Here is a 26,336-nt window from a genome sequence, read left to right as displayed (position 1 = left end):
TATTTCACAAAACTGGCAGAGAATAAATAACTACTGCAGGTGCTGGGTGCAGGTGATTTTTATCTGTGTGTGCACGTGTGTGTGTTTCCTCTGTGGTGTGCACTGTAGTGAGTCTCTTAGGGTTCATTACAGACAGCAGGTGAGCAGCCTTAAAAAGCCGCTCTCTCTCATTAAAGCGCATGCACACATATACACACACAAACGAAAAATGACCTGCCACAATTACTCCAGTACCATCTTTGTCTACATGCTTTATACACTAAAAGCTTAATCGAAAAAGGTTCTAAAATCGAGCTAATGCAAGCCATTGTGCGGTATCATATATCTGAAAATACACTGTTGCTTACAAGGAGTTGAATACACCATGGCAATAGAGGGAGCACTGAATGTAAAAGAAAAAGAGAGACTGAACTGGACTAAGCTAATTATAAGTCTTTGTGAAAGCCTGTTTAACTAATGTGACAAATCATCTCATATAGCAGGTTCACATCGGCGGACAACACGCTTTATATTACTGAGTAAACAGACAATAAGCAGGCCATGGGGAGGGCCAGGAAGTCTGGGTTATCAGCTTTCCCTTTAAACTCAAGTCTGCTTTGTGTGTGAGTGAGTGTTGTGTTGTGCTGCCATTGTGCAGCAGGGATTTAATATGAACCTGTGTGTTGTGCATTTCAATTCACTAAAGGGACAATAACATTTGTGTGTGCCACAAACAGTAGAATGGTGGCTTTCTTGGTCTGTACGAGCTGCTTTTCCGGCCACAAGCGATTGCCTGAAAATCCTTTTTAGTCCCGGCTTTAATACGTACATTTTAATGCTACTATCTTTAAAAGGAATGTAAACAACCGGAGAATCATATACATTTATACATATAGAGAATATGCTGTCACAGTATATCCAGGCCTCTGTAGAAATATTTTACATTACATTTGTCAGAAATTTAAATTATCCAAATGTGTCACTGGGTTGGCATGCACCCATCATACACAATCCACTTGAGAAAAAAGCACAGTATGTATGTCACAGCCAGGAATTCTATGAATGGATCGTAACAATCTTATTTCATGTACTGCTGTGTATTACCATATACAGACAGGTGACAAAGGGGAAAAAAACTTGTATTTCTGTAGCTGTAGTGCTGTAGCCTGGCCTGCAGTATCTACTGCTATTATCTAGACTTCACAGCAGACCCATAGGGTAGCGATGGCACATGTTCCACATGCACTGCTGTAAAATCGACGACTATCTGCTGCATTTGAATCAGACCCAAATCTCGAAATTGATCACTTTGCGTAGAGACCTGTGAATATGTTGAAAAAAGGAAAGTTGATGGAGCGTGAAGATAAGAAAGATGGGTGACTAATGTACATTCTTAGCAAAGATAAGCCTGTGCGAGTTCTTCTTAAATCTCTTTAAAAAGAGAAAGAAAGAAAATTATTATATTATATTATATTATATATATATATATATATATATATATATATATATATATATATATATATATATATATATATATATATACATATACACACACACATATACATACACACACACAAATTTTTTCAATATTATATATATAATCCATAATGTAAATTTGACAACTCTGCTTTAGAGATAAGTGACTGAACACCTCTATTCTATTATGAAACATTTCTATTCTGAGGAGATACAGATGGAGATTGCTCTTTTTTAAGATGACAATGCCACCATCCATAGGACATGAGGGTTCACCAAATGACTTGATGTGGATGAAAATTATGTGAATCATATGCTAGGGCCTTCAGAGGCACTGGATCTAAACACAATTGTACACATATTGGCAATTATGAAGCAGTGTGTTAGACGTCGCACTCCACCACGATCACCAGTTGAGGGAATACATTTAGGAAGAATGGTGTTTATTCCTCCAGTATGGTTTCAGACAATCTATCAAGGTGCACTCAAGATGTTGTGGCAGTTTATGGTGGCCAAAAACCTTACTAATACATTTGAATTTAAAGAATTCTTAATCATGTATTTTTATCAAAACTGTACTAAATTAGTTATCTACACACTGACATTGTCTTATGCTTAATCCTGAATGGGCCAAAATTAAACCTAACCATGGCATGCTATTTCTTCTGTGGTGGTAGACATGTGCATCTGGACTAGCATCTTGCTGGACCCAGTGGAGAAAGGTGTGACTTCAGCGGTCAGAAATAAATCTCAATCTTAGTACTTTCTTTAATTAGCCACCCTCTTGTATTCTGTCAGCTTGAACCTTTTGAGGTTCATTAATTTACAAGGTTAAAGTTCACCTAGACGGTGAACTCAGCACAATGCGCAATTAACACTGCTAACAGAAGTGAATTACTCCTCAACAGCTCCGGGTGCACAGAAAAGTACCCACTCTGCAGAAGGAAACAAAAAGGGTCCTGAAACTATGACCTCAGTACTAAATTCAACATTGTTAGAAGAACCTTTAAAGTTTCTCAAATCATTCTTGGGTGAATCCACGATTAAACCATGCTTAACGGGTACTGCACGGTCTACCTTACTACATAGTAATACAATCTAGAGCTTAGCTCTAAGGACAGTAACTGTGAAAATATGAAGCCAGTCCTTACCTCTCGTTCCTCTTCCTGCTCTTTCCTGATTCGTTCTTGACGTACTTGTTCTGCCTCTTCTCGCTCCTGTGCTTCTCTCTGTGAAAAGGTCAAATTCACGGATTCTTATAACTTACACCATTATATAACCACTTTCAGATAAAATACATTTTGTAGCTGCATTCACAAACCTTTTTGCGATCAGCCTCTAATGACAAGCGATATGCTTCGTCCTGCTCTCGCTTCACCATTTCTCTAGCTTCACGCTCATCCTGTGATGAGAAAGTGGGCCTGTTATTTCAAACTAGACAAATTACAGGAATTCATAATTGTTCATGTTAGCACATCACTCACAAAACCATTCCTGATGGCAGAACACATCCAAGCAATAAATTATACCCGAGGTACAAGACAGGAATCAATGGGACCCTTTCATGTATGAAGCAGCATTGTGTGGTTGTACTGCTCACAATAGCGAAAACATCTGAGTGACAAACTGAAAAACTGAGGACGACTGAAAGAGTATCATATGGGTTCCACGACATACACTAGTGGGCCCTTTTATTCTATTGTGTGCGTGTGTCTATTGGAAAGATTCCTGTTTGTTAGAGGCCACCCAGCTGTGTGTCGGCCTGCTGAGTTGTAAAGAAGTGGAAACTCTACTGTTGCCTTCGTGTGGTCAAGCCCCTGCCATTGTTTCTGGGCTCATGAAAAGCTGGTAGGTTGGTTCTTCAAGCCCGACCTTGTGGTGATATGTGAAAGAGTGCGGCTACAGAGGATTGAGGAGGAGGAAGGGAGCATGCTGGGTGATCAAAGACCGGGCCAATACATCCCGAAGTTTTACTAAGATAGGGGACCATGGCATGTGTGGGTCATTTTTTTTCCTTGGTCATTTCAGAAGGGCAGGAGATCACGTCATGAAGTAGATACGGCATGTTAAAGGAGCTTTTTAGTGAGCCAGTAATTAAAAAATGTGCCATTGACAGTCTCAATAATAAAAAAAATCCAGTGTTTTGTAGAAAGTCAGTTTCTAAAAAGGAGACTCCATATACAACTTTTCCTTTCAATCATGTGTGATAACCTATGATGCAAAGCTAGTGGAAAATTCCCAAATCAAATGCTCTCACAAAGACTACAGTGGCAACAATTGGAATGGGTATGTGCCTTGTATCTCATAATAAGCTCTATTAATTGGTGCAATGGCCATTATGGTGTAACATGCAGTCTAATTTGTGTGTGTGTGTGTCATTCTGTTTCAGGTCCCACCCATCAACACGTCAAGCAAACTACCTGTACACTCCTTCTATTTTCAATTTCAGAGTTCTCATCAATGTTGCAAAATACCATGTATTTGCATCATTCTCATAACCATCAACACGTCAAACAAACCTACCTGTTCTCACCTCCTTCTCTTAATTTCCCAGTTGTCATTCCTTTAAAAGATACAACATACACTATACACCACTAGAACATTGCTTGTGAAGTGTGTGTGTGTTTTGACTGCCATGATTGTTCACGTTTTTACGTTTTACCAGATTTAGAGAATTCACTTTCTCTTCAGGTTGAGAAAACAATTCTTCAGCTGCAAACTGCACTGTACTGGTTTTAATGTTTTAGTACATCTCTTCAAATATAAATGTTGCTTCTTTTAATCACACAGACATGTGCATACCTCACTCATTCACACAATGAAATGCAGGAATGCAGACGTGATTTTGGCAGGTAAGTGGGAGCTGTCTGGTTATGTTAGCTGGCCATGTTTGCAAAAGACTGCGTGTGCCTGTGTGTGTGTGTGTGTGTGTGTGAGAAAAGAGGCTAGACATAAGCTCAATATCCTGAGTCAGCTGAGCACCACGTTACTCATACACACCCATACAAATATCTATCAGTAGTTGCTTTTTCCATTTCAAAATACGTGTATATCGACGTTTTACAAATTTTATTAATTTTATGTACTGGTAAAAGCTGTACTTCAACTCTTCTGGAATGAAGAGCTCTTAGTCCCAAGCAAAACTGTCAGACTGCAAATGTCATCAGTTCACACCCAGTGCACTTCAGAGTTCAACTCCCAGCTGAAGCTGGACTGAATGTGGCAGCTATCGGATGTGCTAGAGGACTCTTGCAGTAATTACCTCTGCTCCATTACCCAGATAACACTCCAGCACCTTCTCTATCACTTCACATTCCCATCCCAGCCAACTGAAGCCATTAATTACACCCTGAGAGACTGTGCAGAGCCTGGGCAAGTGGAGTTGGGTGTTTCCATCACAAACCATCCATGTATCAATGTGTGTCAAAATCTAACCGCACTCTGAGGAAAGTTAGCCTAACAGCAGGGCAGCCAATATGAGCTTTCATTGGCACTGGTGTTAATGGCTTTAATGTTAATGAATAACAAATACTATAAATAAAAATAATAATTTATGCCGTAATATAATTTTTTACAGCGATTTTTCTGTACTGAACATCGCAACTTAGTAAACCAAATCTAAGCATTTCAAAACGAGTGTTTAATTCAAACCTATGACAACTTCTCCTGGATCTGCAACATTAAGGAAGACCTTTAAACAAAATGTAAATCATGTAATGAAAAGAAGAAAAACTACCAGTGCAAAACCAAATGCAATTATAATTTCATGGTTAAGCACGGTGTATGACAGACAGTTATAGCTGACTTTCAAAATACCCATTAAAATGCATATCCACTTTTATTTTTTTTGTGGCACAGCACACCAGATTTGCCCACAGCCACTTTTTATTTCATTTTATAATGACAATGTAAGAGATTTTATGGAAATGTCACTCTCGAAAAGATATTTTGGTACACAATCCATTGTATCCTGTGTAGGTTGTCATACCATGAAAATTTCAAACCATAACACTCCTTAACTTCAGTTGTACAACCCCAATTCTGAAAAAATTGGGACAGTATGGAAAATGCAAAAAAACAAAGAGAAAGACTCATGAGAAAATTCAATTCAACCTGTACTATATTGAAAACACATTATTAACACATTCTTTATGTTTTACTTTGTGAAAATATACACTCGTTTCAAATCTGATGACTGCAACACACTCTAAAAAAAAAAGTTGGGACATTCGACTGTTTACCACTGTGTAACATCACCTTTTCTTTTAATAACACTTATTAAGCATCTGCGTGCTGAAAACACCAGTTGGTTAAGTTTAGCAAGTGGAATTTTCCCCCCATTTATCCATTATGCATTTCTTCAACTGCGCGACTGTACGGAGCCTTCGTTGCCTTATTTTGCGCTTCATAATGCGCCACACAATCTCAGAGACAGGTCAGGACTGCAGGCAGGCCATGCTAGCACCCGCACTCTTTGCTTATGCAACCATGCGCTTGTAATCCTGGCGTTGTCCTGCTCTGGATGGCAGCATATGTTGCTCAAAATGTGTACCTATCTTTCTGCATTAATGGTGCCCTCACAAATGTGCAAGTTACCCATGCCATGTACACTGACACACCCCTCTACCATGACAGACGCTGGCTTTTTGGCCTGACGTTGATCCTTTTCCTCTTTGGCCCGGAGAAAACGATGGCTGTTTTGTCCAAAAACTATTTGAAATGTTGACTCGTCAGACCACAAAACACAATTCCACTGTGCTACTGTCCATCTCAGATGAGACCGAGCCCAGAGAAGACAGAGGTGCTTCGGGACAGTGTTGATGTATGGCTTTTGCTTTGCACAGTACAGCCTTAACTTGTATCTGTGGATGCAGCGACGAATTGTGTCGACTGACAAAGGTTTACCAAAGTATTCCTGAGCCCATGTCAGGATATTCATTACAAACTCAGGACGGTTTTTAAGACAGTGATGTCTGAGGGATCGGAGATCACATGCATTCAGAAGTCTTTTTCGGCCTTGCCCATTATGCACAGAGATTTGACCATATTCCTTGAATCTTTTAATTATATTGTGCACTGTAGAAGGTGAAATGCCCAAAATCCTACTGATTTGTCTTTGGGGAATGTTGCTCTCAAAGTGTTGGATTATTCGTTGACGCATCTGATGGCAGATTGGCGAACCTCGACCCATCCTTGCTCTTGAAGGTCTAGGCCTTTTTTTTTGGAGGCTCCTTATATACTATGATTAGACGATCTCCTCACCCGTTTCACATCAGCTTCTTATTTCAACTTGTCACATCGCTATTAGTCCTAAATAGCACCTGTCCCAACTTTTTTGGAACGTGTTGCATGCATAAATTTCAAAATAAACGGTTATGTTAAAAAAAAAAAAAAAAACACTATGCAGTTGATTGGGTAAAACATCACATACGTTGTCTTTATACATTTTTTGGTTAAGTACAAGTCAAAGTACATTTACAAATCACTCCTCTTTGTTTTTATTAGCATTTTCCATACTGTCCTGACTTTTTCGGAATTGGGGTCGTACAAAATTAGAGTCACAAAGCAAACATGGCTTCTGCTACTTTTCATGTTTAATGACTGTCTGAGAACTCAACCACTGTTGAAGTATTTAAGACTGAGAGATGTCATCACAAATCGAATCAGGCAAATAGCCAGAGGGCATGACTAACCCAAGTTTGTTATGTGAATTTTTCCCAGTAAACCACAGACAGCTCCAGTCAGCCGCATGGTATGTAGACTGAATGAAAACACCTGTGTGCTTGTGGGTGGAAGCACTTAAATGAACAAGACGTTTTCAACCCATGCTGCCTGTTTCTAACTGTGACTTAGTTTCTTAGTAATATTGTCCAAGATGCATTTCAGATGACAGCAAAATGTGGTGTTGAATGCTGTAGTAGTGTACGTAAAGAGAAGGGTCAATTACTCTTTGTAGTACTCCTCTCATGTGCAACAGACACAAAGGGTAAAACCGGTCCTTTAAAAGCCCTTAATAGTTTACATGCACGACTTATCTTTTTGAGAGTTTGTTTGCACAGAGCCCATTGATTTAAAGCAAGCGTTGTCCATATGCAGCAAATGCATATAGAAATGACATCCTGTTCACTTTGTTATCACTACAAACCTGCACATGATACCAAAGTAGCTAATGCATTGTGTTTCTTAATACTCAGATGAAACAAACACACACACACACACACACACACGTGCTTTCAGAGCTTGTATTCTTTCCATGTATGACTGGGACAATTCAAATTCTTAAAACGGTTGCTCTTTGTTCCAACATGCCTATAAAGCTTCCTTTTACTATACACTTGTATGCAAGTGCAAAACAAATAGAAGTATCTGCCTTCTGTTCCTCAGTTACAATAACTTTATATATACAATATATTCAGACTCATTTAGAACACTCTTGTATTCAATCATCAATGGAAAACTTCAGGAAGGACATGATCGCTGCAATGTCTCTCACCTCATCTCGGATGTCCTCCTGCTGCTGGGCTGTGAAGATCTCCATTGCACCCATCAGTCTCATCATCAGGTCATCCACTGTAGTGTTACCTAAAAAGAGAGAGAGAGAGAGACACACACACACACACATTTAAGTTAGGCAAAAACATGCACCAGTACCAGTGCTGAAACAATCAAATACTGCTCTCCCACAGGATAATGAGTTACAACATAGGACATTAACTAATCATAATCCAGCTAATAACGAACCAGAATACCCTAGTCGAGTTTGTGCAACTTTTTCCCATCACACTACAGTTTAAGGCCTGTTTCACCTTTTACTTGGAATTTAGTTTATGTAAAGAGACATAACGCATTCGACTAAACAGAACTACTCAACAAGAATGTTATAAAACATTACTACTAAATATTTCTAGACTGTACTATTAAGTAGAAAGGTGATTCTAACCCCAACACTAGAGTTCTAGCTAGGAACTCCTATAGAATTATCCAATCAGCCAATCATGCAGCAGCAGTGCAACAGGTACACTCATGCAGATACAGGTCAAGAGCTTCAGTTAATGTTCACATCAAACAGGACAGCTGAAGACTGGGAAAATGTTGCCTGGTCTTATTACAATGACAATTTTTGGTAAGCCTGGGCTGACTATAGCCTCGGATTGCTTTTCTCGGATGACAGGAGTGTAAGCCGTTCTGGACTTCTGCGGTTACAGGCCATCCGCCTCAAGGTTCAAGGAGTTGTGCATTCTAAGATGCTTTTCTGCTCATCACGGTTGTAAAGTGGTTACTTGAGTTACTGTACCAATCCTATCAGCTCAAACCAGTCTGGCGGTTCTGCCCAACCAGCACCAAGATCTATGCCAGAGTCAAATCAACTGAGATCACATTTTTACCCCATTCTGAAGTTTGATGTGAACATTAGCTGAAGCTCTTGAGAGGTATCTGCATCATGTTAAGCATTGCGGTGCTGCTACATGATTTACTGATTTACGGATATTTGCATAAATAAACATGTGTGCAGGTGTTGCTATTAAAGTGGACAGTGAGTGCCTGACGACATAATATCAAGACTGTAATAAACTGTCACTTTTCTGTGATATCGTTTACATTTTTTTTTTAAAGAAGAGAATTAAAGTTTGACTGGAAGCATCTAATTTTATTAAAATTTTACCATTTTTAAATGTTAAGTTCTTTTTTAAATTTCCCCCTTTTTCAGTGTTAAATATATATTATATATTATTTGTGCCGATATTAAATACATGTATAATGGCACTGAGTTTTTGTTTTTTTAATCCAGCACTACTGTTTTGCTGGTAGTTTGATAGAAAACCTACACATAAACCTATATTATTACATATTATGTATCATAGAAAACTATCGTGATATATTTTTGTCATATCACTAACCCCTAGATGTTCGTAAAAAGTTATTTTTTACTTGGTAATAAAAATAATGGTATAATGTGGGATCAAAGATTTGTTACTGCACTGCTTTCGTGGAAAAGCACTAATACACTTTTTAGTAACCATGTTTTATATCATATGGAAATATATAGAAAATGATTTGGGCTTGCTTGCATGAGAAACCTTTCAGCACTATTTATCCAAAGTGCACAGTTACCTTGAATAACGTTTAAAACTTCATTTGATGTCCTTTTGCCCATGACTATCAGTAGCAGGGGGAACTGGTCAATTTTGTATGTCCTAATGGTCTGTGCAACGACACTTCCAAAATGCCGCGTGCACATAGTGAGTAGCCTGTAAGGGAAAGCAAGATAAGAACAGAGATGGATATACTCTCAGAATCACTCTTAGATAGGTGGAATAAAGGCAAGCAGCTATATAGCAGTAGGACCACATAAAAATCACACACATCGAGAAGAGGGCTCATTGTATTAAATAAAACTATTCTGGCTTTTCTCTTGAGTGACATCTCTCTCCCTCTAAATACACCACAGAGCCGAATTAGTATTCTGCTCCTGCCTTGTTGAATTTGATAGGCCAAGGAGGATTTCTTATTCCATTACAAAGACAGAACTTTAAATTAACATTTCACTGAAGGAAAAGGGTAGCGTGCAGGCTCGCAGAGCTCACAGTAAATGTCATAATATTAATGAACTGCTATAGACTGAATGCAAATATAGATTAGATTCTCTCTTCCTTTAATAAGTGCAGCCTTAATAACAAGCTGGTAAAATAGACTGATGGAACAGAGAAGTACGAGGGGTCGGGAAAAGAGTGAGAGAACAAGCAAAGAGTACTTTAGAAAGTCAGATGAAATCGGCAGTGCGCTGAACGGGAATTAAAAAGTGCACAAAAAACGCCAGAGAAAATGTCATAGTTCCATTGTGCAATAGTGAAAAGGTATCGTAAAGAAGCATTTGATCTACCATTTTCTTTGAGAACTGTGGAGTATCATTTCTGTGAATGAATGGAACTTAAACAGGCACTGTATTATATTAGATACAGTTTGCAGTAAAAAAAATTATATAAAACAAAACAAAACAAAAAAACAAGCCATCATACAAATACACTTGCAATATTTCCAGGCATGCCATCCATTGCAGAATTTTCATTTTCATGACAGCGGAAGAAATATGTGAGAATATAAAGAGTTTTCATAGTTCCTCAGGGTGTCTCTTTTTTTTTTTTCCCCAGCACTGGCAACACCTGGCATTTTAAACGTCTCACCATGCATGACTTCCTAATGGAAATGACATCTTTGCTCTCTCTCATATTCTCATTTCTCAGTTTCATATTTGAGTGACAACTGTGCCATGAACACTTTTCTGTACTGTTGCATGACAGGGAGAGGCCAATTACCTTATGTAAAAAAAATAAATAAATAAAAAAAAACCCCAACGACAACTAATGAAATAATTCAACTGTTCAAAAATATGTAAGTGATACAAATAATAAAAACAACTTACTAATATATCATAACAAGCATTGTCTCAGGAGTGTTAATTACACAGGCATACACTCAGCAGATTTATGCATAATTAATCTGTGTGTTAAAAGAGGCAGGTAGAAAAGCACAGCAGCCGTTCTTACAAAGATGAAACACTGAGCCTCAGACTACTTCTTGTGTATACGCAAACACACACACAAATCACCAAAAATCACCAACAACTGAGAACACTGCCAATCATCACTCAGTTAGACTCAACTCAGGAGCGTGAGAATGTGCAAGTGTGTGTCTCAAGACATGACTTTGTGTGTGCACACAAAAACACACAGTCGTGTGTGAGTGCGTGTCACCGTTTGCTTCATGAATAGCCCCAGATGTTGTCCGCCTTTAATCTGCGGTAGAAAGGCTCAGCTGGGGCAAAAAGCACTAGGGGAGAGCGGGAGGAATGAAGGTAGGGGCCCTGCTGAAGGAGCTCCTGCAGGAGAAGGGTCACTTGCTGCCTTTCGGTGACAACCTGCTCCGGGAGGAGGCCTTTGGGGTGAAGCCTAGTGGAAGGAAAAGCTTGGGCCTGCCCCGCAGCAAAGCCTGCTGGGGCCAATCAAGACTCCATCTGCTGCCTGACCAAGCCCTCCCTCTCTTTACCTCTCTCACCTTCCTTCTTCTCCTTCGTCGCAGGAGAGAAAAATTAAAATGCAAATCCTACTAAAAGGTAGTACTGCCAGTAACTAGTTGTTAGACATTTGATTTACAATTTAAAGGGGACACACTCTAAAGTAGCTGGTGCTAACTCATTAGACTCAGCCATATAATAATAAACAGGTCTTCTCTGCTGATCCAATTACCTGAAAGTTATTTGTAGCAAAATATATTTAAAAATGATAGCGCTTCATCGACAGAACTATTTCCATGGGCGACAAGCTGGAAGAAAGTGCTAGTACATTGTTTTTGGTGAATGTGCCAATAATTCTTTCAGATCTCTCTCATAGTCTACTGGTCTGAAATACTTGCTGCACACCAGTGAAGAGAGATCATTTTTCTTCTGCGCGTTAACATTCCTTTCCCATAGCCGCAAGCTCTTCGTCAAGTTTAGTTTTTGCCGTTCGTACTTACCACACACACACACACCATCTGAATTGTTATTTTTGAGAAAGATAATAAGAGGCCTGCCATATTTTTTTACTGTAACCTATCAGATCCTGTCACTTCTCCTAAACAAGCTCTGTAGTGCTAATGACTGGTTGCTCATTGTGATGATTTCCAAAAATTGAATGACGTATTTGCATAATGTAACATGGGTAGTGTAAACTGTACATTATAAACACAGCCACAATTAAAAATATTGGATTCCGCTAAATAATGAGGTTCAGGAAATAATATAATAATCTTCAACCACGCTACAATTACAGTTACAATTTCAAATCTGTGCCAAAAGAAGAAAAAAAAAAAACATGGACAAATCATTCAATCATTCAAACAAATCATACCAAGATACCAAACCGTGTCACCCTCCTCCACCCTTACCACAAGGAAGAGATTCACAGCAGGGCACTGAATAAGACCTAGGAGTATAACTGACCCTTTACTGGAGCAGATTAGTGCAGATTGCCCTGTCGGGGCCTCGGAGAGTAAACACAACAGCTTTTGTCAAAGAACCGAATAAGAAGGGAGAGAGGCGAGAGGATGGGGGGAGGGTAACATCTCTCATTAAGAGATCATCCATTTCAGGTGTGAAAATGCTTCCGATCTCAGGTTTTTGAATGGGTCATCAACTCTGAGGTAGAATGAGTGTCAGCGCTTGTGTTACCTGGCTTTGTTAGCTTCTTTAGTGACGTCCCAGGCCCATGTAATGAAATTCTGGCTCAGATATGACACTATGGACTCTGCGCACATCATCTGGGAGCAGAAGACATTGCTGAGAACACTGTCATCATTGTGGAGGTAGATGGCCAGCAGCTTTCTCTGAGGAACAGAAAAAAAAAACAGAACAATAAAAGTCTCTCATTTATAGCAGTCAAGGTGAACGACTTTCATTTCACTAAGACCCTGTAGAGAGTGCCAACCAATGAAAGCCAACGTCTCAGTGGGCCTATGAAGACACTGCTTTCTCTAAGCCCGGCTCAGCGTTCCTCTTATTGTAGGAAGGTTTTAAACTGCATTGCTCTGAACATGGCGCACTAGCATCCATATGCAGACACATAACCCCAGAACCCGCGGAGGCCAAACAAAGAGTCAAGCTAATACCCAAACCAAATCAAATCAACACGAGGTAAATAAAACTTTCTTCAAAGGTGCCGGCGACAAAACAAAAAGCGAACAAATCACTTTATTTGTTTTGCATCAAATGCCAGTGCCCTTCCTCTGCGGTGCAGGTTAGCGGAGAGTGCTGCACACAATATTGACGGACACTGGAATCCGCACATGTTTACACCATCATGCGATAGACTGGGCAACTAATTAAAAAACAAACACCGTCTCAAACATGAAAGGTTTCCCGGGACGATGCAAGGGAATAAAATACCGCCAAATTACAAAACACTGGACGGTTTTTTCTCTCGCTGACCCCCTGACGTTTTCTTTAAGTCACCGCTGAGGGATTTCCGAGCAGCGCGGTGTGGAAAGCAGGTCTAGCCGAGATACGAGGGAGTGTGAAAGGAGAAGAGAAAGTTGGGGTATACAGTGGTGTGTATGGAGCGAGGGCTAGAGAGTGCTGCTGTGTTTGCACAGCGATTAGTGCTTTAGAATAAGCAGCATGGCTCCTAGTGGGAGAGAACTCGGGCCTCTTTCACTTCTTCAATTCATCACCCTGAAAAGATTAAACACTCATGCTGGGCAGACAAGCAAAAGCAGTCTGGATGGAGAAAAAGTTTTTACACACACACACAAAAAAAAAAAAATTACACACACACACACACACACACACACACACACACACACACACTTTGCATCTTCTCTCACACTTGCTACCTCCAACGTTTTCCTCCAAACCAAAAAGAATTACTTACAGAGTGTAAGAGAATGTGTTCATCTCGAGCTCTGAAGATGTTTTGACCTACTGAGGCTTCTAAGATTTCCTGAGCGGAGTGAGAAAAGGTATTCTCTCTAATAACAGTCTTTAGCTAGCTCCCTACATTTCACACCCCTCTATTAGGACTGGCCCCCCCTCACCACTTTCATCACATTGTTGTGCCGCACTCTCCAAGCTCATCTTTTGTGGGGCTTTTCTTAACCTGTAGAAATCAGGGCTCCGGGAAAATTACTAGGTCTGTGCAAGGCTAGAAACTGACCCAAAAGCTCTCCTCCAGATCCTGACTTCCCCACACCTGCTCGTGACGGCGCAGGTAGAGGGGCTGAACAAGATAATGGAGGGAAGAGGGAAGGAAAAAGGGAGGAGAGGAAAAGCGGAAGTAAACTGATCTGTCTTGTGAGCGGGCGAGCACACGTTTTCACACACAGCTGCCGTCCGATAGTGTTCACTTCCCAGGCCCCTTAATGGCGGGCACAGTAAAACTGCCAGCGGCTGCGCAAAGGATTAAACCTAAAACAAAAACTCACTGCCAGGAGACTTTGCACCTTGAACACAACTTATTATTATCTGTAACATGAGAGTGAATTCTCTCGTAACGGCACTCAGGCCAGACGCACCAACTTAGCCAACTAATTTACAGCAAAAAAAACAGTAAGTGTTTACATGCAAAGGCATTCAGCATTCAAATGTACACTAAATAGTAACCTGTTCATTGTAATTGTTAACCTTTATTGATCACCTGTTTTACTGTTATTTTCAATGTTATTGCCAGTCTTGGATAAATCACCCAAATGCAGAGTATATATTTAGCCTTATCATTAGAAATAATAAAGGGAAAATAGATACTAAACTAAAGATTTGTTTTCACACACCTACACACATACTCACACACAAATCTCTCTTTTCTTTGACAGGTATCTATTTTAACGCACTGCACACAGAGTTGAGTCAAGGACATGTTTAATTAGTCAGCACAGTGCAAAGGGAGAAAGAAGGGGGGGGGGCCTAGGGGGGAGATGATCGGCCTCTGCAAAAGCAAACGGTGGAAAATGAGGAGTTCGTATTACTGCCGTTTCATGACCTCAGACCAGCGAATACGCACGTCCTGATCGACCACTTTATCAGATGCGTCTTGGAGCCGTCCAGGAGAAAAACAAACAAACAAAAAAAAAAACCAGTGATCAGCTAATATTTAAGCATAAAGGCTTGGTCAGTACAGATGTAGATATACACCTCAAGCATATCAAAGCAGGGCAAAGATGCTGGTCAACAATAAAGTTCTATTGTTATTAACGCAGCCGTCAAATAAGATTGAAAAACCCGTCCCGAGGAATTACTTTTTCCTTCATCTGCCCTTACAGCTCTGTGAATGCAGAATCGTGCCTCATGTATAACTGAGGCGCTGGAGGAGCAATGAATTTTGATGCATGTCTTTGTGTAAGCGAGAGTGGGGTTACTGTGATTAGCTGGACGTTAAGGGGATTTGGGAAGAAGCCTGCCTGCTGATGGGTGGCCTGATAGGAGAGCCTTACTGCTGATCCCCAAGGCTGAACTCAAGGGCCCTCAGCGTTTTCATTAAGGGCGGATTGGGAGCATCTCTGCCTCTTCAGAAACACTTCATCAAATGTAGTGTTTTACTTAGTGATTAGCTTCGCCAGCCTTTGAGAGCATGACAAGGACACCCACACGCACAATATATCCGTTTAATGAGCAATCGGAGGAGGACGTGGTCTCTTATTGGGGGGGGGCTGAGGTGAAAGTTATTACTAGTTGTCAAGGGAAAGTAAAATACTAGAGAGGAATGAGAGAGAAGAAATTTCAGGATGGAAGACAGACAGGCAAGCAGAGAAGCAAAAAAAAAAAAAAAACGGATAGATGAAAAGAGATAGATGATGAAATGGAAAATGATATAAAGGGTCAGAACACTAATATTTTTCCCTTGTCGGGTTTATTTTCATTGACACTATGTACAGTTTCCTGAAAGAAAGCAGCGACCATATTGAGGGCACTGCAGGAGTTCAGCTGGGTAGCGGGCAAAGCGCCAGTCTAGCCTCCCCCTTGTGCTCTGAAACCCCCCTAACATCTTGCTGCTTCCTCCCTGTCTAATAAAACTGTAATCCACACAAGCTGTCAGTTGATACAAGCCTCCTTTTGAGACCGCGGCCAGAGAAGCAGCCCTGAGCCGCTATAAATAAAGCTTCATCTGTTCAAAAGGGAAACAGGCAAGTTTTAATGGGGAATTATAGCGACGAGAGGGAATTGCTGTCAATCAAACCATCAACGACGGTTTATACACCTTAAAAGGTTAAAAAACTCCATATGTGTGAGGTGTAGGGATTTGAAAAGATTTGATATTTTTTCACTAAAGTTTGTGAAACACAGCAAGTGAGTCAGTCTCCTATCATTGCTTGACAGGTTTTCACCGTGCCACATTACTAGAACTCAGCCTGTATTTCTTTTTCAGCTAAATACTGTTACAGAAAAGACTGAGATGCAGCACTGAAATGAAAACTGAACCTTCAGTCATTCAGTAGAAATATAAAGTAAAGTTTTTTTTCTGCATCAGAACCACTCTGTTATCCATGATTACTTTTTTATATATTCCCATTTAGTTAAGTTAAACACCACTTCAGACTGAATGCTCACTCTTACTCAATTTCTCAGCTCTCTCAGGCTCTCAAGCTATCATGATGTACTCACATCTCTGGCTTTGCCGTAAAAGGCCTCCTGAGACGCTGCCTCCAAGGAACCAATGAAGAAGACTGGATGGCATTCTCCATATCTAACACACACACACACACACACACACACACACACACAGGTGAGACCCATGAGCTTTTAGGCTAAAAATGGTTAGTAAATGTAACATTTAACAATAACAAGACAAACATTGCCTAGTGACAGAAATGTGTCAAATTCATGAGATTATTCATTGGAGACATTTTTGTCAAAAGCCATTTGTATATAATAATTCTAAATACACAAAGTAATCCAATAATGTTCTTGCTCTTTAAATAATATGAACTGCTGCTCAATCAAGGGCAGCGGAATTATTATAGGAGATGGTAGTAGCTTTTTTGTGCAGTGAAGGGTATGGAATTAAAAAAAGAGAGTAGATTAAATAAATAAGTAAGTAAAAAACAACATAAGTCAATCGAATCTAAAGCTACAGACTACATAATTAAATTTGAATATATAGCTAGAGATAACATAATATATCCAAATTCATAACCATTTTGCTATAATTTGTTTGATCAAATGTAACTGCATATATACGCAAATGTACATCAAATGTCAAAAATGTGTACTAGGACAAACAAATATGGTTCAGTACATAAGTATTTAACAGTGCAATTGCCTCTAAATAATGTAGCATATGTCCTGTATTGAAGATAATTTCCAAACAACCGACAGTAAAACTGCTGGATGCCAGCTTCTTCTGCTGACTCACCTTGATGAGAACTCGGAGGTAAAGTGCAATAAAGCATCGCCCTCATTTTCACTGTTCTCTGGCACTGAGAAAACAGAAAAGGGACAATTCATCTTACACTGAGATACATTAAGCCACCAGCACTGATGTTACTCAAAGAGAGGATCTGGTAATTAGAATTTACTCATTGGCGACTTTCGACAACTCGAGCTTCCCATGCCAAAGATTTCAGACTCGTCCACTCCAAATTCAGGAGCATCCTCAAAGTCGTCTCCTTCACTGTCGCTGACCATGTGGACATCTGTGCACTGTAACATAAACAGTCGTCTACTTATTGAAAGCATTATATCCGTTTCTATTTGCATTCCTAAGACTCATTTTTGCTGCTGTATCATATATGCTCTAATCTATTTTTAAACCATTAGAAAAAAAAAGTAGCTATACTTGTATTCCACTGACATCCAATGGCCACAGTGGGGAAAAAAAAAATATATATTCCACAAGCTTTAGAGACTCTTGGGGACTGTAGTGTGAACACTGTGCAACTCAACTGTGACTACATCACGTGTGTTACGCCACCCATACCTACAGCAAACACACTTGTGTTCCCACTATCAAAATTGTGAGGCAGTATTGGTCCCCCCTATACTAAAACAGGACAAGTTGTGTACAGGTCCAAATAATTGTGGAAGGCCCCTTGTCACAGACAAATTTAGATGTTCTAATAACCGTTTTACCAAGGCGCACATCTGGTAATGAACACAGTGTGGTAAAAGCGTAAACAAATACACAGCTGGTAGGGGCAATACCTGTGTTTTCCTGAAGGAATATTTTGGAACGAGTGAATAATTCCAAAAATAAAACTAGACGGATAATATTTAACTTACTTCAGACAGGAGTGACTGGAGTCAACAGTATCTGCTGGTAGTCTTTCCCTTTTTACTAATTTCAAACTTTATATATCAAGTCACTTCCAATACAAACCTTTAGACATTACAGCTACAAAGTAATACATTCAACTGTATTCATGATTAAAACTAATGGGGCTTGAGTCCATGTGTATTTCTGCTCCGTGTTATACTATTAAGTAGGACAGTAAAGCAAGAATTATAACATACTTAAAGAGAGACAAGAAAGAACGTTTTAAATCACAAGAATGGGGTATTTTACCACACATGGGCATGTGAAGTCATTAGTTTAAAATTTATTTAAAAATATCTCATCTTAAAAGAATGCTATCTCAAGTTATGAAATCCTAAACTAGTAGACCAATTGTCCTGTTACCTAGCAACCAGAGACGCAATCAAAGCTGTTAGACCGAACACCACAAATTTAAGTCATGTCAAACTTATCCCCACTTAATATAAAGCAAAGTACAAAGAACGCAATACTCCTAGAAACCAAATCTGGCAATTAGCATGTTGTCATCAAAACACAAATTCTGACAGATTTACAAGCATTTCAGGTATTAAGTGGCTATTTTTATGTCTTGTAATATAAACAAATGTAAAGCCATTATGCATATAAGCATGCATATACATATAAGCTAGATACATATACCACATATTTATATAAGTGGAAGCTCTCCTATACCCTGTCTATTAGTGGAAAGGGACCACAATTGGACCACAGCTAAACAGATATTATTTGGTGGTCACTTCTCAGCACAGCAGTGACACTGACATGGTCGTCGCTGTTGCAATGGTAGGACTGTATCGGATGCAACAGTGTAAACACCTCATTATCACTGCTGGGTTGCCAGTCCCCTGACTAAAAATATTTAGCCAGGCAGTTCTATGGTCAGAAACTGAGCACTGATGAAGGGATAAAGCACAGACCAAACAAATGCACCACAAGAAGTGTAAAATGCCAAAAATGATGCTGCACCTAACACATTCGTACCAGCACCACTCACATTATCAAGCCACTACCAAGTCGGTGTTATTGCCGTGCTGAGAGTGGTCCATCACTTGGTCAGCATTGATGGAGGAGAGTAGAGGAAGGCCAACAAATTGTGCATATAAACAGATGGACTACAGTCTGTAATTGTAAACTTAGAGAAGTTAACTATCCTGAGTAGCATGAGATTATGAGTGCCAATTTGTCATGATTGTCTCTATCAGAAGGATAACAATCCAAAACATATGTCCAAATCCACACAAAAATGGTTCCATGCCCACAGAATCAAGAGTTTGACATGGACATCCCAGTCTCTTGACCTAAACCCCATTAAAAACCTGTAGGATGAGCTTAAAAAGAAGAGTCCACCTGAGAGATTCTGCATTGTGGTGTGCTGCCATGCTGGTGGGGGAGGTTACACAAAATATTAAATGCAGTGGTGACAATAATTGTGATATGCTTTTGTTTTTTTTGTTTTTTTAATTACCAAGAGTGTCAATAATTCTGGCACTAACTATACAGTATATTGTGCACCTGATCAAATGACCAGATATAAACTAGGACTACTAAAAACCTGGCAACTGTATGTGTAAAGAAACCATAAATAGATTTTTTTTTTTTTTCAAATTAAAACCAAAATTAAATCATAGAGGTGTTGCTGAGTGAGTGTTTTTGCATTGCACCTCCTCAGTTGGTTCCAGAGTAGTGGCTGGGGAGGATCTCCTGCACACACTCAGCCGATGACATGGGTTGCTGATCCCAGAGGAGGCCAACGTCATCTACACACAAACACAACATCACAGTCATTAGCTACACTGTAACACCAAGATGAATAAGCAATCAAAGCTCAAGCACAAGCCTCGGGCTTAGAGACTGAAAACACTGGGGGTAACCAATCAATGTGTTAGATGACAACGAACTGACAACAGGTGGCCAGGGTCATGTAACCAAAACCATACCCTTTAAGTGAATGTTACTTAGGTACTTGTTTACAGGCTTGGTTCTGATAGAATTGTTTGAATTAGAAACTTTCACTTTATCTTTGTTCTCCGTGGAGGTGAACAGGAATTCTCTCTCTGATGATTTAAAGTGCAATATTTCTATCAGCCGGTCTGCAACTAGAAGATTGAGGGGTGGGGTGGAAGTCTGGTTGTCTTATTAACTCCCCATCTGCAGTGGAAATGTCAGCAGGCCTGCACACTACAGGGACTCATTAAGACCTGTCTGCCCTTCACACCTCCCCAACACTGCGAAATAGAACGTTTCATCCATTCAGCTCACATCAGCTTTATCAACACTTACCTGCCATTATGGTTTATCGGCTTTAGCGACACTCACCTGCTCATTGTCAGAACTCACGTCAGCTTTCCCAACACTTACGTGTCTCTGTATCGTAACTACAGAGCAAGCCTAATTAATTCTATTGATTGCGAGATCAGCTCTGCCATCGAGCTCTCATCTAATGACCTACCTGTACAGCAAATGTCCATCAACCTGTATAAAAGAGTAAAAACTCTCCCCAATTCATGCTTGTAGTTTAACTATTTAAAAGCTAGCTGATAGGCTGGCCGATTCCCATAGGGAGAGGTCAGATCCAATGGTGCAAATGAGAAAAGAATGGACGGACAGCAGACAGCATGGGGTCGTAATCAGTCCTTTTGTAAAGCGCTTCAGCTAACATGGGCCAGCTGGGTACTGCAGAATCAGGAAGTAATTACAGCAACAGCAAATTAATTGCTGGGTTTGAACTGGAAATATATGAAATCTACATTGTGATTTTCTTCTGTGATGGCCAAAAGGTATCAAACACAGTATACAAGAGCTCTGTAGAGTATTTCGTTGCTGTTGTTCTATGAAGAACAATTGTAAAATTGTAAAAGAACAAACTAAATTTGGTATTCAGAGGAAATGTTTCATGTTTCCTACCTTTCAAGAGTAATAAATTCACTGTACAGAGAGGACCGGGACAGTGCAACGATCTATGTTGGTAAAGTACATTTTAGCACAGGAGGAGCAAACACTTAGCTCAATTGACTTATTTTCTAAAAAACTGAGCTCTTTTTTTTCCCTAGGACTGTCATTGTGAAGAAACCCTAAGCAGTGATTATACTTGAGTAAAAACAGTTACAGGAGTGTGTTGCTGTGGCCATATTAAATTGAACCGAAATTTGCAGAGCTCCAAATGGATGTCTGCCCAATAATTACTCCTATTCCTAAACAATCAAAATCACAAGAACACTTGCTCAGGCTTCTCAATAGCAGGCTTTCCCTCCTACCTTCATAAGAGTTTAAATCAAGTTTCATCACTTCTCCACACAATAGGGATTGAAAGAAAGGGCAAAAGGAGCTGGGTATATTGGAGACAGAACATATGAAGTAGCGTCATGCCCATACTTAGTGGTCCTTTCTTCATCTTGAGATGCTGTGAGACAAGCACTACTGGCTTGTTGTGTGCTCGGGAGCCGCAGGCTACAGAGAGAGGTCACCCTTCAACCCCTTCTCCTGAACCCCCGCTCCAGTAGCACACAATGAACTCTCCTCCCTTTGGATTCTCTTAATTACCACTTGCATCAAAAGCTCATGCACTGGGCTGCATGCAGAAGATGATTTCTTTCCCTCTCTCTCCAAACAAACCTTGCAAACCACCTAATTCTTTTACTTTTCCATTCTTCTCTTTGAGTTTCTCTATCTGGCAGTAAGGATGAGATAATTGCTGTGGACAGCTGCACTTGTCTGATCTTGAGCCCTACCAACACCTCACCCGTGTTCTTTCAAAGGAAGACCACAACAGACTGTGGACAGCGAAAAGAGAGAGAGAGAGAGAGAGAGAGAGCGAGACAGAGAGAGACATGAAATGGAAGAAAAGAAAGAAAGAAAGAAAGAAAAAAGAAAAAAGGATGATGTCCCACCCAAAACCCCTGTTGGGGCCTTTCGGTTTGACAGTTGTGGAAGTGGTTGTCTTTGATTTAGCTGTGGACTAGTCAATCTACATTCAGCCGTTCAGCACAACTGGGAGCTTTATCACACCTGACCTCTCAATCAATCAGCCCAACAGAAGCCAGTAACCACTGCCTATTAGGCAACCAGAACTGTAATATGGGCTGAAAGGCAAAGCCACTGTGGGAGATCAGAAAACTTCAGCATGAAGCTTGGCCTCAGACACTACCACAACATGCAAAAGGACATGTAAAGCCTGTTCAAAGTCACATGGCACAGGCAAAAAAGAAGCGGCTGGTATGGTGGTGAGAACGTGTATGAGGAAGTGTCTATCACCCTGCAGACAGCAATCTCGACTCAGGGCTCTGGGCAGCTTAGTGCTGAGCCCTGTCGCTAAGGCAACCAACAGGCCCAATAAGCCTCCTACTCGAGTCCACAAGGTGAAGATCCCATAAGAGGAGAGTGGCACATAACCCCTCTGAGAGCAGCCGCAGTAATACATTAGCAAACACCATGAAACACTGGATAAATGTCAGCAATTATGGTGGAAAGTACTCTAATAAGGATGTACCAGAGTATGTCAATCATTCTCTCAGGTGTTTTATAAGACTGTCGGTCAGAGGCGGGCTGCAGTAGGAGCTCAGACAGAGACATAACCCTGGATCACATGACACTTCGACTTGAAAATGAAAGCTAACAGTCTGTTAAAAAGTGGTCATCGTTGGTAGTCCTCCAGAAAAGTTTTATTTATTTACTTATTTATTTATTTATTTTTTAACAGCTTAACCCACAAATCTGTTTTTTGTTGTTGTTTGAAATCACTCCATATTTGGGAATATTTTGTCTTAAGAACAACAATAATCAATATGACTCAACGTTCAATAATGCTGGATCGAAAAGTAAACACATGATGTACTATGTATTTCTCGGCTCAGACAGAGCTGCAGCAACAAATTATCTTTCTACATGAACATACTGGACAGTTGAACCGATGCTATAGGTAACAGGGCACTGCCAACAAAAATGTCTGCAATATCATTCTCCTACTACATATGTGAAATAAGCATCTGCTGATACATTTCAAACAATCCAAGAATACATGTTTAATGCCAATAAGCTAATGGACTGGATTCCTTGAAGAAGAAATGGTCCATATCATATATAACCATGTGCGATCGATTTCCTCTCTTTATTTTTTTAAGTCATCATACAATCTATTTTTGTGAATCCAGCTTTTCATTATTTCTATTTTTCTAAGTATCAACTGCAGCTCAAAATTAATCATGCAAGTGAATAAACAGACCAAATGAGTTCAATCAAGCTTTCTTCTAGCAAATAAATATTTGTTGAGAAGATAAACAGATACTAAATGGTTGGAGTGTGAGTTCTCTTACTCCCAGCAAAACTTATTAGAAAACATTGACTGAATTATAACTATGTTTAGCTAGATACAAAAATAATTACAAAATAAAATAACTAGAAAATAACTGTTTAACTAGATATAATATTAATAATAAAATAAAGAAATCATTTGACGACTAAATTTAAGGAGGGAAAACTAATTTTTTAGTTGGTAGATAAATTGGAGGGGAAAACTAATTTTTCAATACATTTTTTCCCCTCCAATTTATCTACCATATCAGTGAAAATAAAGTAAAGAATAAAGCTAGAAAACAATTAAATGCAATTCTAAGCCGTGGCTGTGCTGTGTATTGGTACAAATCCTGGGAGATGAGACTGGGTTAATGAGATATGCACTGAAACAGCCTGTACGCCACACAGGAGCTTTTCACTTTAATACACGGCCGGTTATCTCATATATGAGCCTTGGCCATTATTAAGGGACAATGTTTTTAATATCTTCTCCTAGTCAGCGTGGTGCAAGGTGAACCAGAGATGTGGCCAAGCACGAGCCTGCCACACATAACCACTTACCAAACAGAGCCGGCATTAACGGTTTAATGTGGTCTAAAGAGTATTCATGAGTGGCAGGCCTCTTCACTCAAGCCAAGCTTGTGGCTTCAGGCCTTGACTGAGCGCACTTCAGCCCCTGAAGTGGCCAGGTTGAAGTGGGCAGCTTCTGTGGTAAAAGGGTGTATACTAAATGACCTCATTTTCTGCTGTGCCTTTTGCTACTAGATGACCACTTCACACACTTTAACAATACATACCAAAAAAATGATACAGGTAACAAAGAATGTTAGCCAAAAGAAAGGACATGTAAAAATAACAAACCATCGATTCATTCTAATTATTTGAATGCAAACAAAACAAAATTCAGAATGCAACCTCGATAGCTTCACTTAGCAGGGTGCGTTTGGTTTCGCTCTACTGTTTTTGGAAAGTTCATACAAAATATATAGATGTCGAGTTTAGGGTTGTTGGAAGAAGCAGACCTCAAACAAACTATTCAGGGGGGAAAAGAATACAGTGCATTTCATTTTAAACTAAAGCCTAAAAAGTTAATGAAATATGTTTTGCTATATGAGTAGCAATTCGGCAAGTATTTATATTACTGTTACACATTATGGAAGTTCTCTAAACTTAAGTGGTTAAGTGCATAATGCCAGTTGGCACAATTAATGAGGAAAATGTTCCCATGGTGTTATATGACTGATTGTCCTGGTTTCTCCGAATGTAGTGTTAAGGCGTCTTCTGATCAGTGGGATTGTGTGAAATTGAAAGGCAGGGAGCAGTGCCCGGGGTGGGAAAGGTCAGTGACACTCTACTACATGAGCTTAAATGTCCACAAGCAGAGGACAACAAGAGGGGAGAAGATCTGTGACATCTTAATTAGTCTCCTATTGGAAGATGCCCAGAGCAAAACAGATAGTTAAAAATACCAGACAAAGTAAATTTAATTTATTTTAGAATTTTTTTTTCATTAGTACGTAAATTAAAACGGATTCAAACAATGTTAATTATGCTCACATAGTTGACATGTATTACTCATAGGATTAGAAGAAAGTAAAGAAAAAAAAAGTCTTACCGAGTCATCTAAGGCTGAAGCAGGCCAGCCATCCCACTGCTGATGTCGTACTGGGATGTTTGTCAAATCAGAGATGTTCCTCTTAACCTGAGAACATTGAGCACAACCAAATCATGTGAAATTTGGTTAACCAACATATTTATCCTGGATTGCGTACATTTCTAGGCAAAGTACATAAGCAGCAAAAAAGTAGGTCGCACCTCACAGGAAAGCATTTTTTTGTTTTGTTTTGTTTTTTTAAAGTGAGGGATGAAATGGGAGACCAGCATTCCGTGGATACCAACAGCCAACAGCCCAATCTAAAATGGACAGTATTGCTCTTTGGTGTGTATCTGCACTTAATAACATTGCGTGCTTTTAAAGAGTTTGCATCTGCTCTTGCCCGAAATGCCACTGTTGGTTTAAAACCCAATGCCAGTCTGATGAGCAGCAGGCAAAGGTGATCAAAGCGTGTGTCGCTTGGATCTGGACTAGTGAAGATTTGACTGCATTCCCCCAGAGAACAGAGTGTAGAAGCAGAGTAAACTGGCCATTGTGCTGGAAATCCCATGTTGCAAAAGACCAAATCCCAATGCAGGCACACAGAGTGGACACTGAACCTTAGCCAGGACACATACTTGTGTCAATGGAGGCAGAAAACTATGATCACATCATGGTTGAAAAAACAAAGTATACGAATCGGAATCTGGGGTGTGGCTGCCTGGAAAATGTTTTAGTGGTGCATTAAAGCAATATCTCAGTGCAAACAGAGATTTAAAAATGTATATATAGGCTTCACTGGGAAGTGAAGGTGGACTGCCTTTTTATGCTAATTCATAATGCAAAGTGTGTATACCCATAGGCATGAGTGCTTTGGTCAGGTACATACACAAGTAATTCTAAAATTGAGTGCAGCATCTCAAGTTAATGCCTGACCCACTACAGACACTTAAACAACCAGAAGACCACACACTGGGCTGTGAGCAATGCTTTATGAAGTGAGCAGAGGTCAGCCAGGTTGGCCAGTGTTATTACAGAGTGTAATATCTGTGTTTGACCAGAGGGCTACAGGGATTTGGCTGCCCAGGCCTGACCGGCAGGCAGCAGTGAACACCCGCGCTTGGCTGTAATGAAGCGTTTGGGGTCAGAGGGCATCTCAGCCCAGGAGAAAGAAGAAACTAATGCCAAAGCTGAGGTCCTGGCTGAGAAGAGTTTAGCCG

The 26,336-nt window shown here is 40.0% G+C and overlaps 1 protein-coding gene across 1 annotated transcript in view; it reads right to left on the bottom strand.

The window, feature by feature from the left end:
• The window catches only part of faf1 (Fas (TNFRSF6) associated factor 1), a 76,122-nt gene that overhangs the window by 12,059 nt on the left and 37,727 nt on the right, over positions 1–26,336 (bottom strand). Inside the window, exons 9-18 of the mRNA XM_053625298.1 lie at positions 25,138–25,224; positions 19,895–19,990; positions 17,497–17,620; positions 17,334–17,397; positions 16,583–16,664; positions 12,662–12,816; positions 9,568–9,704; positions 7,949–8,037; positions 2,777–2,857; positions 2,607–2,684 (exon numbers count right to left, since the gene is read on the bottom strand). Of these exons, the coding sequence (XP_053481273.1) occupies positions 2,607–2,684; positions 2,777–2,857; positions 7,949–8,037; positions 9,568–9,704; positions 12,662–12,816; positions 16,583–16,664; positions 17,334–17,397; positions 17,497–17,620; positions 19,895–19,990; positions 25,138–25,224 (993 nt within the window). The remainder of the gene's footprint in view (positions 1–2,606; positions 2,685–2,776; positions 2,858–7,948; positions 8,038–9,567; positions 9,705–12,661; positions 12,817–16,582; positions 16,665–17,333; positions 17,398–17,496; positions 17,621–19,894; positions 19,991–25,137; positions 25,225–26,336) is intronic.

This window comes from Ictalurus furcatus, chromosome 5, assembly GCF_023375685.1.
Source record: "Ictalurus furcatus strain D&B chromosome 5, Billie_1.0, whole genome shotgun sequence".
NCBI lineage: Eukaryota > Metazoa > Chordata > Actinopteri > Siluriformes > Ictaluridae > Ictalurus > Ictalurus furcatus.
Note: the sequence above shows the minus strand (reverse complement) of the source record. Positions and strands in the feature narration are given on the sequence as shown.